This window comes from Eretmochelys imbricata, chromosome 3 (assembly GCF_965152235.1).
Source record: "Eretmochelys imbricata isolate rEreImb1 chromosome 3, rEreImb1.hap1, whole genome shotgun sequence".
Taxonomy (NCBI): Eukaryota; Metazoa; Chordata; order Testudines; family Cheloniidae; genus Eretmochelys; species Eretmochelys imbricata.
In genome coordinates this window covers 97556290-97573967 of record NC_135574.1, presented here as the reverse complement: position 1 = coordinate 97573967, position 17678 = coordinate 97556290, and the positions used below count along the sequence as shown (strand labels likewise).

The following is a 17678-nucleotide window of genomic DNA, read 5'->3' as shown; positions in this document are numbered from 1 at the left end:
TTTGAATAGTCATTGGCTCAGAGGAAGAGCCAGTGACCCTAGCGCTTGGTAGTCAGGGCACTCAGCTGGGATGTGAGAGATCCAAGTTTAAGTCCCTGTGCTAATAACTGTTTAATCACTTATACAAAGTGGAACAGCTTCAATGGAGAGATTGAGAGCCTGCCCCAGAACGTCCCCTAGCCCAGCAATCAGGGCACTCTCCTGTGGTATAGGAGATCCAAGTTCAAATCCCTTCTGCATATCAGGCGGAGCGGGGAATTGAACCCAGGTCTTCCCCCAGCCCAGGTGACTATCCTAATCACTAAAGGTATATCTACACATGTCAAGGTTCCTCCCCCACTCTGAACTCTAGGGTACAGATGTGGGGACCTGCATGAAAAACCTCCTAAGCTTATCTTTACCAGCTTAGGTCAAAACTTCCCCAAGGTACAAAATATTCCACCCGTCGTCCTTGGATTGGCCGCTACCACCACCAAACTAATACTGGTTACTGGGGAAGAGCTGTTTGGACGCGTCTTTCCCCCCAAAATACTTCCCAAAACCTTGCACCCCACTTCCTGGACAAGGTTTGGTAAAAAGCCTCACCAATTTGCCTAGGTGACTACCGACCCAGACCCTTGGGTCTTAAGAACAATGAACAGTCCTCCCAACACTTGCACCCCCCCCCTTTCCTGGGAAATGTTGGATAAAAAGCCTCACCAGTTTGCATAGGTGACCACAGACCCAAACCCTTGGATCTGAGAACAATGAAAAAGCATTCAGTTTTCTTACAAGAAGACTTTTAATAAAAATAGAAGTAAATAGAAATAAAGAAATCCCCCCTGTAAAATCAGGATGGTAGATATCTTACAGGGTAATTAGATTCAAAACATAGAGAACCCCTCTAGGCAAAACCTTAAGTTACAAAAAAGATACACAGACAGAAATAGTTATTCTATTCAGCACAGTTCTTTTCTCAGCCATTTAAAGAAATAATAATCTAACATGTACCTAGCTAGATTACTTACTAAAAGTTCTAAGACTCCATTCCTGGTCTATCCCCGACAAAGACAGACTATAGACAGACACACAGACCCTTTGTTTCTCTCCCTCCTCCCAGCTTTTGAAAGTATCTTGTCTCCTCATTGGTCATTTTGGTCAGGTGCCAGCGAGGTTACCTTTAGCTTCTTAACCCTTTACAGGTGAGAGGAGCTTTCCCCTGGCCAGGAGGGATTTCAAAGGGGTTTATCCTTCCCTTTATTTTTATGACAACACAGCAGCTGGGAGGTATGTGATTCCAAGCTAGGGTAGCCCAACACATGCTAGCTCTGCTCAAGTTAGTGCACTAAAAATAGCAGTGTAGCTGTGGTGCCGGTTTAAGCTTGCCACCTGAGTGTGATTCTGCCCAACCCCCTGGTACATACTTGGACAGCTAGCCTGAGCAGCCATCATGGCCATGCTGCTATTTTTAGCACCCTACGTGGAGCAGAGCTAGCATGTGTCTGTCAACCCACCCTGGGAATCACATCTCCCAGCTGCTGAGTAGACATACGCTAAAGGACTAATGGTTATAAGGGAACTAGCTCTTCCTCCATCAGCTGTTTTGTCACTCTAGCCCTTCATATGCTTTGCTTTCTATTTTAAAAATGCCCAAAGACAAAAAGTTTCATTCAACCTAAAATGAAATTTTTGTCAACTCACAAATTTGCTGAAATTTTCCAGCATTTTTGTTCCATTTTTCAGAACTGCCAGTGAAGCAAAAACCCAGTTCTTCACTCTGCTCTATGTGTAATACATAACTAAGCTTTTCAAAAAGAGGTAAATTTTTAGGCCCTGATTTTAATTTACACTAAGGCTACTTTCTGCTGCTCTGGCTGTGGGAAGGAGACTTAAAGCAGGAGTAAACAAGAATCAGGTTCTTACTGCTTAATAATCCCAAATTATCAGTTCCAATTTAGCACAAATTGCATTTATATTGGTAAGTAGGGGTGGAGCTGGTGGAAGAGGTGACTGAGCTCCTCAGCTTTCCCATGCTCTAATAACAACTCCTGATTTTCCCCTCTCTAGGTTCCCTCTTAATCTCTCTTCCTGCCAAATCCTCCTCTTAACTCAGTGCAGGATCCAAAGACTAATTTTCAGTGAGGATCCTAGGTAGTGAAATTTCTCCCATGCCTGGGGAGGTGAACAGGATGCACTAGTAGTCTACTCCTCCCTATAGCTGACGTTTGTGTGTTGCAGCTTGTATCAATTCCCTTGTCTCAAGAGTGGTTTCCAGTCCTTTGCAGGCAGCACATGTGGTGCAGCTGTGGATCTTCGTCTTCCCCTCCTCACGCTTGTGGCCAGTGTTCACAGAAGCAAATCCTCTTCTTCCTGTATGCAGGCATTGTGGGATCTGTAGCAACAGATCATGTTCTCTTCCATCTCCAAACCTCATTGCAGCAATGCCTCGAGGAGGACCAGCAGTGGGGGTTCTGCAGCCTGGCTTCTCTTCCCTCTTATTAACTGAGATGAGGCATTTCTAATTCAGATGGGGGCAGCTGATTTAAATTCATGCTGCTTCCCCTCTCCCCTGTGCCTATGCCGAGAAAGAAATTTTCATGGAGCATGAGAGAAGGAGAGCCAGGAAGCAGCAAGAGCATAGAGATTGGAGTCCGCTGCATGCCCAGCAACCACAGCAGATCACACCCAGAAGGGTGGGGAAAAAACAAGCAGCTGTCATAGAAGGAAGGGGGAGAGACTGAGGACAACATTGTAGTCCAGATCTACACTAGCCAGGGAATTAGTGCCCAGCTAGCCCGAACAGGGTCAGTAATGATTCTGGCTAACGTGGCTGTACTGTCATGTAGACAGGGCCTAACTGGACACTGTAAACAGGGCTTACACTGGAAAAGAAAATTTTTCCATTTGAGTTTTTACCCACAGGTAACCAGGCAGAATGCAGTTTCAAGAGACAACATCTGCCTGAGGGCTCAGCCTCTAATTATGCCAGCCTCTAATTATTACTGTTGAGGCATCAGATCCTTCAAACCTTTATCCACCTGCCTTTTAAACTCCCTGTTAACAGAGAAAAGGCTGCACTTTATTACTCCTCTCGTTTGAAGGCTTTAGCAAAATATGCATGAAAAGACCTTTGCTGTCTCTAGGGATATTGCTATCAGAGTCTTGGATTATGAAACAGTCCCACAAATTATTTTATTCAGTGATTGAAGGAGCTGCCACCCGCTCTAAGATCATTAGATAACCAAAGGACCTGTTGATTTTCTTCCAATCTTTTGGTCTCCTTCTGACATTCAGAAATCCTCCATTAAGGTTTATATTAAACATTTCTGCCAAGGTTCTCTGTGTGCACATTTGTGTGTGCATTGGGAAATGTGGATTTGATTTGTGCATGTCAATCCAAGCTTTGGTGAGTTTAAAAACAAACCTGAAAGACTTCTGGTGAGCCAGCAGGGACAGCATAAGAGGCTGCTTTTGAAAAAGTCTCATAAAGTCAGGTCAATGGGCCATTCAAAACATAGATGAATTTGCTGCTTTGGCCTGATTGAGAACATCTCTTATAAGCTTTTTAAGGGGAAAAGATTTACAAGAATCAATGGTCTGCTGCATCTCTGCCAAAGGTTTAATTATCTGTCATATTGGTTACACCACAGGACAGCTTCCCATTAATTTATACCATTCATTAAATTCTTCCTTTCTATTATTTAAACATGTACAGACAGTCAAACTCAAATTCATTGGTGCAAATTACGTTATAACAGAATTGTTAGAAAATATTTTAAGATATTAAAAATAAAAGCAAACCCCAATAATTTAACCCTTGTCTGAGCTTCAACCCTCAAAGAACGGATTTTAAATCAGTGTTTATAATCAGTTATTTAGTCGAGTACAGAGACTCCAACCAAGATCAAAGCTCCATTGTACCAGGCATTATACCAACACATAGTAAAAACCACTCCTTGTCCCAAAGAGCTTACAATCCAAACAGACACGATAAAGAGTGAGAGGAGAAATGGAGGCAAAGATACTTGCCCAAGGTCACTGGCAGATCTGGGAACAGAACCCAGGTCTTGTCACTCCCAGGCTACTGCACTGTCTACTAGACCACACTGCCTTTCTATCTTTTGTACTAATTTCAATAGACTTTCTCTAGGCTTTCATATCCTTTTGTTCTTACACAAAGTGAAGTTAACTATTTATTTTGTTGCTTCACTGAACCTGGACCAAATGATAAAGGTCAAAATTTTCAGACTCAGGTACCTTAAACTCAGGCATCTAAATCCATATTTAGGCATTCAGAACTCCTGCTTAAGTCATTGGGAGTTGTGGGTTCCTAGCATCTTTGAAAAATCCAATCACTTTTATTTAGATTCTTAAATATGGATTTGGGTGCCTAGTTTTAGTCAGCCAAATTTGAAAACTTTTGCCATTTGGTATTTTCTCTACTCTCCGATGGGACGACTGAAGCTTTTAAATGAGAGAATAATGAATGGTGAATGTAGGAGGAAAAATGAACAGGGAGTGATTGGGGTACTCGCATAGGAGTTGGGAGACACAGGTTCAGTTCCCTGGTCTGCCACCAGCTTCCTGTGTGAACTTGGCAAGTTGCTTTACTTCTCTCTTTCTCAATTCCTCATCTGTAAAGAGAGAATGATAGTGTAGTCCTATTTCAGGGGTGTTGTGAGGACAAATGTATTAAAGATTGTGGGTGTCACACTAAGCACCCCAGTATTCACATCCTACACACTGATGTAATCATCTTTGAACAAAATATGCCGTGTGAGGTATTATTTGAAAATTAATAACTCGCTGATCATTAATATTCTTGTGTAATATATGTACACAGTGGATATTAAGAGTTATAAATCTATGCTGGAATTATAACTAAAGTGTGTGTAAACCAGGTATGTCGGGGGACTTGTTAAACAGGTCTATGGTAAACAAAGGAATGTGTTCACCTCAATTTACATATAAGCAGTAAACAGACCCATCAAGCTAACAAGGGATGGAGGTAAATGTTATGTTAACAAGTGCGGGAGAAGACAGAATGGCGTATACACCCAGCAGGAGAGAGAAGCTTGGTCTGGGTTTTATTTTTCAGAAGAATCCATATAAAAGGTTTACCAGTCTATAAAGATGACAAGGGGTAGGGGATGCTTGCACCAGTGATCAGATATCATTGTAAAAAGTATATATCAATACTACTGGAAGAATTATGAATACTGACACATTTTAAAATGTGTGGCCAAACAACCGAAGGAACAGTTCCCACCCAGACAGGAGGGGAAACAGCTATCTACCTGTTTTCTATGTTAATTAAGCATGGTGGAATCAAAACAATGGAAGTCCCATTACATACGGGGGGGGGGATAGGAAGCCCACAGGAAGGAAAGAACAGCATGAGGTCACCCTGCCTCTTGAAACAAGTTCATTGAACTTTGAAAGATAAAAGCAAGGGCAGAAGCCATTTTTGACATCCATCACAAGACAGACATGAGGAAACAGAGCTCTTGCAAGCTGAGAAAGATGGGTCCTTCAACCAAGGGAGAGTTGAAGTTTCTGGAACTGAATATAGGTGAGAAACTTGCTAAGGTAAAGATCTTGCACCTAGGATGACAAGGAAAGCCTTGTACTTTAGTGGAAGGTCCTGACTGTGGGAAAGTCAGCCATGTTTGGGAAAAAGAATGAGTGGTGAGAGAAACCAGCTTGAACAAAGCCTGTATCTTGCTAGATTTAGTTTTAGAATTTTAGAAGCATATTTTGGTTTGTTTTACTTGTAACTCTTTTAATATTCATTCCTTATATGTGAACTCACTTAATCCTATGTATATTTTGTTAATACATTTCTTTCATTTTTACCATAAACCAACTCAGTGCTGTGTTTAAAAGGAACGGTGTGTTCACCCCAGTTAAATTAAGCTGTGATGTGCTTTTGTGTTTTTAGAGGAATGAACAAACCATATAATTTCTCTGAACTATCCAGGAGAGGGCTGGACAGTGAAAAACACACAGTATGGGAATGTGTTGGGATCACCGTGCAAGGAGTAATCCAGGCTGGTGGAAGCTCGAGTGGGGCTGTAGACCGGCTGCTGGGGTCAGAACTGTTAAACCAGTGCTGTCTGGCACACAGTCACTCGGCGTGACCTGCATGCTGGTAGACTAGTCCTGAGTAGCCCAGGTTAAGAGCTACAACAGCAAAGCATTGTGAGGCACCCCAGGTTACAGGACAGGTGGTGATACAACCCCTCACTGGTCTGGACTGCACCCCGGTGCACAGTGACAGTGGGACACTCAGATAAATCAAATAAAAACAGATGGACAAAGAGGTGAAGTGACTCACATCATGCAACTGGTCCGTGGCAGAGCAGAGGATGGTGAAATCCTGGCCCTGTTGAAATCAGTGAGTGCTTTGTCATTGACTTCAACAGAGCCAAGATTTCATCCAAGGTCTGTTGACTCCCACTCCTTTGTTTTAATCACCAGCCCACGCAAAAGCTGAGTTTGCATTTTTCTTAGTTCAGTAGAAGCAACAGGGTTTTTTCTCCTCAGTGACTGATCTGCTCCCCATCTGTTTTAAGCTAAATATCATTCAGGTACTGTTGCTTGCTAACTCTTCATTGACACACAACTGTTCACACAACACAACACTCATGCACCCGCACATTCATTCACTGTGTCATTTTAAAACCAATATAAAAGATTTCCATTTCAATTTCAGCCATTCATTTTCTTTTTTTTGTTTGTTTTCAGAAACCTCTAAAATGGAATAATACTGAAATTAACCCGAAATGACTGGAAAACTGCATATATTATGTAATAAGATCATCCACAACTACAAGAACAAACGAATCACGAAAGAAACACCGTCTTCCTTCTGTCTCATGAAAAGCTCCCCAGGCTGCAATTCAACTACACCAAGCCCCTGAGAAACTAAACTACTTTCACAATCATAAATAAAAAGTCATGCACGGTACTGGTTCCCCTAGTAAATATTTATTCACAAATTCATATAATTATGCCAATTAGGATACAATTTTGCCTTCTCAGTGCACCCAAAACACCCATTGATTTCCTAGGCCACTGTATGGCACTTGCTCCAGGCCAATTCCTTATTCTAAAGTGTCCTATAATTGTAAATGTTTTGGGGAGAGAGGGTAAAGTAATTCCTCATTTAATTAAACACTTGCAAATGTTCCGGGTTGAGTTTCAGGTGTGGTGTACTCAAAATTACCAAGGGACAGATTCTGCCACCCTTTCTGATGCTGCGTAGTACCTTACTGTGCAGTAGTACCTTTGCTTCACAAGTAATCCCATTGAAATCAATGCAAGTGCTCACAGAGTGAAATACTACCCAGTGGGAGTAAGGGTGGCTGAACCTGGAACAAAGTAAATCAGAGTATTTTGGGTTAGATTGTGTCCATATGGGGGATAGGAAGGGCTGATCTTCTGGGCTCGGAGTAGGAGCCACTAAGAATCATAGCCTCTTTGTTCAGGAAGAGACTGTTGCTCAGTCTGGGAGTTATTTGCTGAAAACAGAACAAGGAAGCATGGGGAGGGGTGGGAGCAGGTGGAGTCATGTCTCCGTCCTCCCTGTGTGTTGTGAGCAGGGAGCCCGCTGCCCTTTTAAAAAGTTATGTAGCAAATTATTCTCCCATCCACACCCAAGCACAACTGGGCCAGTGCATCTCCACACAGCCTTTCAATGGGCTGTGCCAAACAGGAGCCATTAGGTCTTGATTAACGCTCTATCTGTTACATACAAATGGGTAACTGCCTATAACAAAGAATATCCCAAGACAAGTGAGGTCACGGGAAAAAGAGCATACCAGATTCTTCATATTTTTTAAAAATTTGCTTTAAAATGTTTTCCTTTTTAAAAATATTTTTGAAAAATGAAAAATAAGTGCTTAGACAGTTCCATGAGAGGTGAAGGGTTTGCTGGATGCAAAACCTACCTGATGAGCCTCTGAGGTACATTCATTGGTGCCCTACCACTATCCTTCTTAGTATTGTGGAAATAGCAATTATGGTGGGTATTTCTGCTTATTTAGATGAGGATGCTTTTAAATCTAGCTGTGAATGTACGAGCAGTGCTGATATGGGAAACATACATTCTGTAATCTCAAAAAGAAAAGGAGTACTTGTGGCACCTTAGAGACTAACCAATTTATTTGAGCATGAGCTTTCGTGAGCTACAGCTCACTTCATCGGATGCATACCATTTTCCACGGTATGCATCCGATGAAGTGAGCTGTAGCTCATGAAAGCTCATGCTCAAATAAATTGGTTAGTCTCTAAGGTACCACAAGTACTCCTTTTCTTTTTGCGAATACAGACTAACACGGCTGTTACTCTGAAACCTGTCATTCTGTACTCTCATATTACAAAGGAACGAAGCACCAAAAATGCCTACAACATTTTTCTGTAAATATTTTTAAAGAAAAAATGCCTACGATATATAGTATATCCTGAATTGCTGATAGGAAATCCATGGAATGGTTAGTTACCTGTATGGTAAATTCATTTAGGATTTCTTTGCACTGTTTTATATTAATTTAATTAGGGTAAATCCTTTTCCTTACTATAACCATTGTCTAAATTATTCCAATTACTAAACAGTACTTTAGAGACTAACCAATTTATTAGAGCATAAGCTTTCATGAGCTACAGCTCACTTCATCGGATGCATCCGATGAAGTGAGCTGTAGCCCATGAAAGCTTATGCTCTAATAAATTGGTTAGTTTCTGAGGTGCCACAAGTACTCCTTTTCTTTTTGCGGATACAGACTAACACGGCTGCTACTCTGAAACCTAAACAGTACTTTGTATGCACATGTTTTTATGCAACATTCGGCATATAAATAGTTAACATGAGGGACAGTTTTGGATGTGTGTCTATTGTATGTATGCACCCACCTTGTCTGTCTATTGTATACATAGGATTAATTGGGTAATGTGGCCTGTGAATGTACTGATGTGCCTCTTTGGATAGATTGCACAAGAAACAATATTTCCCTTTTTGTAGGTGAAAACAGTCCAGCTTGTAACATTGGCAAACCCAATCTTCTGCATAAATAAATGTAGTTCATGCTGTATTTTACTAGGTTATTGTGTGTGGGATGTTGCCATTCAGTCGGTGGTTTAGAGATAAGGGATCTATTACTACCAAACTCTCCTTTAGCTCAAGTGGCAGAGGTCTGTGTTTTTGGAGCTACAAGGACAAATATAATAAAGCTCAAGCCTGTAAGTGGCTAAGCGCCTCCTATGAGGTGTTGAGCACCCTCAATTGTTGTGCCTGCTCAACTCATCATAGAATCAAGCTGTTATTGTGACAATCATAGGTTTATTTCACAGCACACTAATATATATATTAGTATTATATATATATATGTATGTGGTGGTCTCTTTTGTAAAAATGAAGTCTCAGTGGTATTAGCCCTTACTGTAGCACAGGGGTCGGCAACCTTCGGCACGCGGCCTATCAGGGTAATCTGCTGGTGGGCCGCGAGACATTTTGTTTACATCGACCATCTGCAGGCACGGCCCCTTGCAGCTCCCAGTGGCCGCGGTTCTCCATTCCTAGCCAATGGGAGCTGCAGGAAGCAGAGGCCAGCACCTTAAATAATAAAATAGTTGCCTTGTAAATGATTGGCATAATCCCTCACATATATTTGCTAGTTTAAAGGCTTAATTTATTTATTGTTAATGAGTGTTAATGAGCATTTCCTTCCACTGCACTCTCACTAAGGGCTTATTGCACATGGAGTTATTCAGAAACAGCCATTCCTGAATATCTCTACATGCAGCCGCCTTTATTCAGGAATAGGCATGCCTTGGGTCTGTTTGGCTTAACCCAGAAAGTGTATTAAATTAAATAGGGGCAGGTCAGCCTTATATTGGAATAAGAGTGTCCCACGTGGAGTTATTGTGTACACAAACCCCTAGTGAGACAGTATTTCCATGTGGATAATCAACATGCACATTTTCCATATGTTCCGCCTTTGTGCTTGGAGAAGATAAGAAAAACCTTTTTCCCAGCATTCTTCTTTAAATGCCAAAAAGCCTTTTGTTTAAATACAATGTGCTCCTTCTTTGTGTCAGACAAATCCTTATCTACAACACTCTTGCCAAGAAGTGCTGCTGTTGATGCTTGTTATCTCTCCACTTAGTGCATTTGATGCTTTCCTTACCTCTTATGTCTGCCCAAGTGTTATTTTAAATTTTTGCTTTGATGCCGCTCTTTGCAAGTATCTGACATGGTGTTAAATACTTGAAGTCTTCAAAGAGAAACCAAGTTTGCTTTCAAAGATTAGAAGCAGGGTGTAATGTTTGTGTTGTGCTTGGGGGGAAGGAGGGAGGTTTAGGAATTGCTGGGCTGCTGGCCTGTCTTGCAAAGCTCAGGAAGGACTAACACCATGCCAAGAGTCTGTTCAGGCTCTTCCTTCAGGGTACTGTTTAATCTTCAAACACAAAACTCACCAACAAACACAAAGCAGGTGCCCAGAAGCCCTTTGTGTCTCTCTTTACCCCACTCCCTTTCACTTCCAGGGTCTGCCACAGAACAGGAGCCAAACTCCTTCCTGCAGCAACCCCTTCAGCTGAGCTTGTTCAGCCTTTTACAGGAATCCCCTGACCCCTTTCCCTCCACCCAGCCCAAACACCCATTCTTAAAGGGGTTCTGCCTAACAATAGGGCTGGCTGACCTCATGCGTCCTGGCCCTTAAAGTGGGTGACCATCCCATTACAGGAATACTTTTTTGTTTTCCAGTGATAGATTTGCCTATTTGGCTCTTCCCCCTTGGGTTTCATATCTCTTCTCCAAATGTCTCCACAGGATACCCTTTCCTGTGTAACTCATACTTCCTCTGATGAGGAAAGATGAAAAGAGTTCAATCAATATGTGGAACATGGCCAAATGGTGACTCAGACCCTGATCCTGCAAAGACTATCGCACATGTTTGTCTTTATGTCTGTGAGTTCACCTGGATGTGGGAATAGTCATGGCATGTCTGCAGCTGCCTTAGCAAGCACCTGCCAGCTCAGGCTTCGCCTCAGATAAGCAACAGAATTGGCCTTAGCTATTTTTGAAAGTCTTGAAAAACAAATCTTTGTGTCCTCCCTTTCTCATAAACATACCTGATTCCCTCATAATCCTGCGAAGGTGTACAGGGGCAGATTAGGAAGAGTTAGTGAGATGATTCTATGCAGTACACTATAAATAACTGACTTTCTAATTGCTAATATCTAACCTAAATCTCCTTTGCTGCAGATTAAGACAATTACTTCTTGTTTTTCCTTCAGTAGACATGGAGAGCAATTGATCACAGTCTTCTTTATAACAGCCTTAACATTTTTGAAGACTTTTATAAGGTCCCACCTCAGTCTTCCTTTCTCAAGACTAAACATGCCCAGTTTTTTAACCTTTCCTCATAGCTCAGGTTTTCTAAACCTTTTATCATTTCTGTTGCTCTTTCCTAAAGTGTGGTGCCCAGAGTTGGACACAGTACTCCACCTGGGGCCTCACCAGTGCTGACTAGAAACGGACAATTAGCTCCTGTGTTTATTCACCATTCCTGATAATATACCTAAGAATGATAGTCATCTTTTTTTGCAACTGCATCACATTTTTGACTCATATTTAATTGGTGATCCACTATAACTTCCAGCTTCTGTTCAACAGTACTACAACCCTGTCAGTCCCCATTTTATAATTGTGTGTTTGATTTTTCCTTCCTAAGTGTAGTACTTTGCACTTGTCTTTATTGACTTTCACCTTCTTGATTTCAGACCAATTCGTTAAGGTTGTTTTTAATTCTAATCCTGTCTCCAAAGTGTTTGCAACCCCTCCCAGCTTGGAGTCTATAAATTTTATAAACATACTCTCCACTCCATTATCAAAGTCATCATTGAAAATATTGACTAGTAGAGGATCCAGATCTGACCCCTGCACGGGCTCAGTAGATCCACCCTCCTAGTTTGACAGCAAACCATTGATAACTACTGTGAGTGCAGTGTTTTAACCAGTTGTACACCCACCTTACTGTAATTTCATTTAGACCACCTTTCCCTAGTTTGCTTAGGAGAGGAGAAATCCTGCTACTTTCAACTATAATCCTTTCAACTACAGTAATCATGTTACATCTGTTTACATTTTCAAGTCTAATTTAGCAAGAAAAATAGCTAGAAATGTAGTTTGTGTTCTTTCTTTCTTTTCTTCCTTCCTTCTTTCTTTCTTCAAAAAATGAGGTTTGCTGAGTCTGGTTCCTGAGGCCAGCTTGTACAAGCTCCATTCACTCCTATCCCCCAGCCACCTCCTGCTCATCAGTCGGTATATACCCAAACAAGTGATATTTACTCTTTTTTTGCACTGTTGAGGATTGTTTGCAGAGGGAGCTGAGAAACAGTGTTAAAGATTTCCCACAACCACTGTGACTTCTGTCCTGCTGGAGGCCATGGATCAGGAATAGGACAGTTTTAAATACATATTTTAAGGGAAATACATTTTTAAACTAAACTTCATTCTCAAAGTAAGCCATCTTTTGTCACAAACATGAACATCTAAAATCAGAAAATACTGTAGAAAGCTAAACCCGAAAAGCATAACAATGAGCCAAATTCTGAAGTCTGCCTGACTAGTCCTTACTCAGGCAAACCTCTGTTGCCTTCACTGAGAATTTCACCAGAGAAACCACAGACTAAAAAGGAAATAAAGGTTTGACCAGTAAGGATATCCTCCTCAAAGTAAGTCAATGGGGCTTAATATGTATGCAGAACTCATTGCAGGATTGGGGCCTAAGTATTGTCAGTTCAAATTTGTGAGCACCCAATAATTATTTTTGAAAAAGAGGAATTGTTCAACTCAATTTTGTTTTTCAAAGTGCTGAAATTACTGATTGCCATTTACAAATTATTAATAAATGTAATCAATGTATGTAAAGAAATTTCTGGTTTTTAAAAATGTATTCTACAAATATATTCTAATTACAATACGTAGTTATGCTCCTTGTTGATTTATCTGGACATTTATGTTGTCAGCTCTTGTTTTTCCCAAAGACTCCATGGGGATGGAGCTAATTTAAACACAGAAAAGGTCAAAATCTTGTTTTCAAACTTTTCTTGAATACAATTAGCTTAACATTTTAACAGCTGGAAGCTGTAGTAATTACTTTTAGATTATACACAAAATCTGTTGAAGTATAATTACTCTGATCTATGAACCAGGTAATTAAGGTAAAAACTCCCACATTTTCTTAGACCTCATTAATGTATTTCTTTTGAAAATGGTTGGATAATGACAGGAATCATTAAAGCACATTAAAAGTTTATCCATAAAATGACATTGAGTAATTGAAATCTTTATCCTGGGACATTAAAGGACAGAATAACATTGAACTGCTCAATGTACTGACAATTATTTCTTGATTTCCAGTACAGATTTCATACACATTTGGGGGGAAACTGGCCAATCAAACTGAGCAAATGGCAAGGGTGAATCCTCACCCAGCTGCAACTGAGGCTACAAGAGCCCTTTTATAGTGGAAAAGGGCTGCAGTCGGGGTGAGGATCTCACCCCTGGTGTTTCCGACAAAGATTTTGCCCTTTGTACATGAATCAGGAGATGACGTTCCAATTGACTATTGGGTTGCTGGGCTTGATATGTTACTCATCAGTGTAGTTATGGCAAGACACACAATTACGTTAGGAGCATTGAAAAAGCTTCAGAAAACATGGTGAGACACATTTCTATTACATTATGTGGTATAATGATATATTTTGTAAATTTTTAGACTGGAAATTAATGTCTTGAACATGATACCGAAACAATCCTTTTTGCTTATAAACGAATGATGTGTTGAATAAAAGATAATCAAAGTGTGTTGCCTTTCATTTTTCACGAAATAAAAGCATCTGCATTTTAGGAATTTTTTATAAAAAAATTTAACGAAAAACCAGGTTCAGCTCGACCACTAAACTGCTCTGCAGGAAGGTCGCCCACAACTCTTTTGTTAGCTGTTGACATAGAGCTATTCAAAATGCAGGAACGGATTTTGCCCACTCAGATGGTACCAGTGGGCTATTTTTTAGGGTTGAGCTCATGGATTAATAGGTAAAATAAATGAAATACTCAAAGTCTGTGTTGGTCCTCTAGCAGTAGCTGGATTATGCCAGAGAATAGTATCAATGGGAGTTACAGATATCTGGCACCACTTAGGATTTGACTCCATGTTATGAACTGAGGTGTTTCCAAGATGCAATGCAGCAGATAGATGATTCATCTGATCTGTATTTAAATTGAAAAGGCTGGAAGTTTCAAACCTAATTGCTGCTGTCATGTAAAATCTGGAATCTGCTGTAGCAGAGAAATACCAATTCAGAGACCATCAGAGACAAGACAAATTACATATTTAGCAAGACCATTGAATACAGAAAAAGAGAGACAGTCAGACTGTAATTGGGCTTTATTTAATTTTTCATTCATTATACATTTGTTTATAAGGAAAATTAACTGAGTTCTCATTTACAATTTTAGCGAGACATTTTAATTACATGCAAATGAGCTAAATAAGGACTAATAAAGAAAATTAGGCATAATGATATTGATTCAATAGGAGAGAGAGAGGCACTCACATGGCTACTTAGGAAATCTTGCTTCAAGAAGTTAATGTGACCAGGTCACCTGATATACTGTGGGTTAAATAGCTGAATCAATCAGGGTCATATTGGAACTGTTTTTGAGACATGAAGTGCTGTCAAAGTAGCTCAGCTCATTATATATTCCCACTGGATCAAACTCCGGAGCCTTTAATCAAGTTTTCAATGAGACTTTGGACCACTGCCCTTCCTGCTTCAGTAGACATAGCCATTCTCCACAGCAGCAGCAAGGTTCCTCCTTGGAAAGAAACAAACAAAAATATGCTACTGTAAAATCAGTGCCACTACAAAAGAGTAGGGTGAGCTGTCCAGGGGCAAAGAGGCCATCAGGTGGAAGACACCTCTGCTGAAACCTATTACAAAAGTGTGAATAGTGGAAGGTAATATGTACAAAACAGAAGTGGGTTGCCTGCATAATAATCACTTAAAACTATATATGGAGACAGAAACTGGTCTGTCAAATTAGGGCATTGTGGTAGTGATAAACAACTGGGTAAGTTCTCTCATAACCCCTGTGGCAAGAAAGGATGATCAAATATAGATGTTGTGATCTTGTTTTTTTTATATTTATGATCAAATATAGATGTTGTTTTGACAACTACGTATAGCTTCTGTGTTTAAAAGACAATGCGCTAGCAGTTATGATCACACACTTCTTAATTTTTCTTTTAAAATCCATCCAGGTTTTGCACCACTATTAAGCTGAGGCTTCAAAGATCAAGCCAAAGTGGGGAAAATACACTAATATTTCCATATAGACTATCGATTATTCCAGCTGACAGTGTGTATGCTGGGGTTCAGAAACCATATACTAACACCAATATATAGGGCGTTCACTCCTTCCTGCTGCCCCCTGTGAGAACAAGTGGAAAGGAGCACTATAAAAAGGCAGGTCTCCAGTGATGCATATAGAATAAAAACCTAAATGGAACTGGTGCTCCTAAATGATGGCATCAAGCAGGAGCTAATGAATGAGCGAGGAGGAGATCTCTACAAATATAGCTCCCTGCTAGTTAGGGGAGATAGAGGACAGTAGGGAGCAGCATAAACTAGGCACCTGGAAGGCAGATGTTTACACCAGATTGGAAAAGATGGTTATGGCTGAGCATGGCAGGGTTTTATTGCCTGTTTGCATAAAGCTCTTTGTATTTTGTTTCAAATCTCTACAACTTCTGGCAATAAAAATGTATCTAGCACAAGACGTTTATGTGGTGCTTCACTAACATAGATTGAGACATGTGCCCTGCTCCAAAGAGCTTACGGTCCAAGGGCCCAGTCCTGTGAGGTACCAAAACTCATCAAGTCCCGTTGAAGTCAGCCAGAGCCGAGGAGACTCAGCACCTCACGGGAGGTGCTCAACAGCCTGCAGAACCAGGGCCAAGAAATGACAAGACAAGAAAAGAAGATATAGGACAAAAGTTCAGTTCAGAGAGGAATAAGACATGTTATTGGGACAGAGAACAAGCTAGGAAAGATTTTGGGACAATGTCAATTTCACCTGAGAGTTCTGAAGGAGGAAGTGGGAGATGTGTCTAAACTAATCGCCCATTTTGGGGGAAGAAGACAAAGGGCTTCATCACCAGCTGTCGTCTAACATTATCCTACAATAAACTCTTCACAGTCAGGTTTCGCACCCAGATAAAACACTAGGATGATACTAGACATGTTGATGCTCATACCTTTAGGTATGAATAATGGACAGGCACCCAGCCATGTACAGACACAGCTGAGTCTTCTGAGACACTTAACAGGAGGCTGAGCTTTCCCTCTGATCTCTGGTGTCAGACAGATCACAGAGAGTGGAGATCTGCCTCTAGAGCACCCATTTGCAGAGTGCCGAAAGGGTCAGATTTTTCTCCTATGTTATTCAATGCAATCATTCACCCACTTGGGGATGCTGTAATCTTGAACAGTATGAAAAGACAGATAACATCCAGCTCTACATCTCTTCCACACTGAACAGGGCAGCTGCTCCGTCACCTAGCTTCCCCGATGTCTGAAGTAGATAGGCACCTGGATGAAGAGTGGCTGGCTGAAACTTAATCCAGATAAGATGGAGATGACAGTAGTGGCAAGAGCATAAAAGTTTGAATGACCATCCAAAAGCACATTTCCCTCAGTAGAATGTGTCAGTCCTCTAATCAAGTGGTATGACAGACTCAGGGTCCTCTGGACTATTCAAACTCCTGGACACCCAAATGGCATCCGTGGCTAGAAATCCCCTGCATCATCTTTGGCTGGCAAGGCACTTTCACCCCATCCTGGTCAGAGGTGGAGCTGGCCATAGTGATCCATACTGTGGTCAATTCCAGGCTTGATATCACTAAAACCTGGAGCTGAAAGTGAAGGCCAGCAACTTGCCACAGCCTGGCATCTGAGTTTCAGTGATGAGGAAACAACATTTCAGTGGTCCAGTCACTGCAGCGGTTCCAATCTCAACTCAGATGCAATTTGAAGTCCTAATCCTGGTTCCGAAACTACTCAGTGGGCCTCAAGTATTTCAGGGTAGATTGGCAGGAGTCCCTAGCTACAGAAGCCCTTTCCAAGCAGACATCAGACTGACCATGGCTGTCCTCATCTATACAATTAAACAGAAAACCCGTTCCTATACTATAACGATCCTACAGATGGCCAACTGATAAAAGAAATTGCTACCAAACATACACTAATGGCATTACAAGGAAGGACAGAGAAGACAGTCTTACTGAGAGACCATTGTTTTATGTAAATTTGTTCGTGCTGAAGTTCCATGAAGACAGGCACATCTAAAAGAAAGATCTCTATAGATAATCCAGCTCTTACATTTATTCAGTGCTCGTTGAATACAAGTTCTGTGGCATTTCTGAAAGTTTCCTGTGAGAAGGCCTTTGCAGCAAGAAATCTTTCTTACAGCTCTCAAAGAAGCATCAGAATAGCCTGTCACAGTAACAATTTTGACATGTGCTCTGTATTGTTGTACATGAATACTGTGTGGATTAAAGATTTCTTTCAGACTTATTATATAATATCCTTATTTTACAATATCACTATACTTATACAGTACTGTATTT

The 17678-nt window shown here is 40.9% G+C and overlaps 1 protein-coding gene across 1 annotated transcript in view; it reads left to right on the top strand.

Moving 5' to 3' along the window:
• THEMIS (thymocyte selection associated) overlaps window positions 1–6760 on the top strand; it is a 109898-nt gene extending 103138 nt beyond the window's left edge. Inside the window, exon 7 of the mRNA XM_077811737.1 lies at window positions 6727–6760. Coding sequence (XP_077667863.1) covers window positions 6727–6746 — 20 coding nt within the window. The 3' untranslated portion in view covers window positions 6747–6760. The remainder of the gene's footprint in view (window positions 1–6726) is intronic.
• The last annotated feature ends 10918 nt before the right edge of the window (window positions 6761–17678 follow it).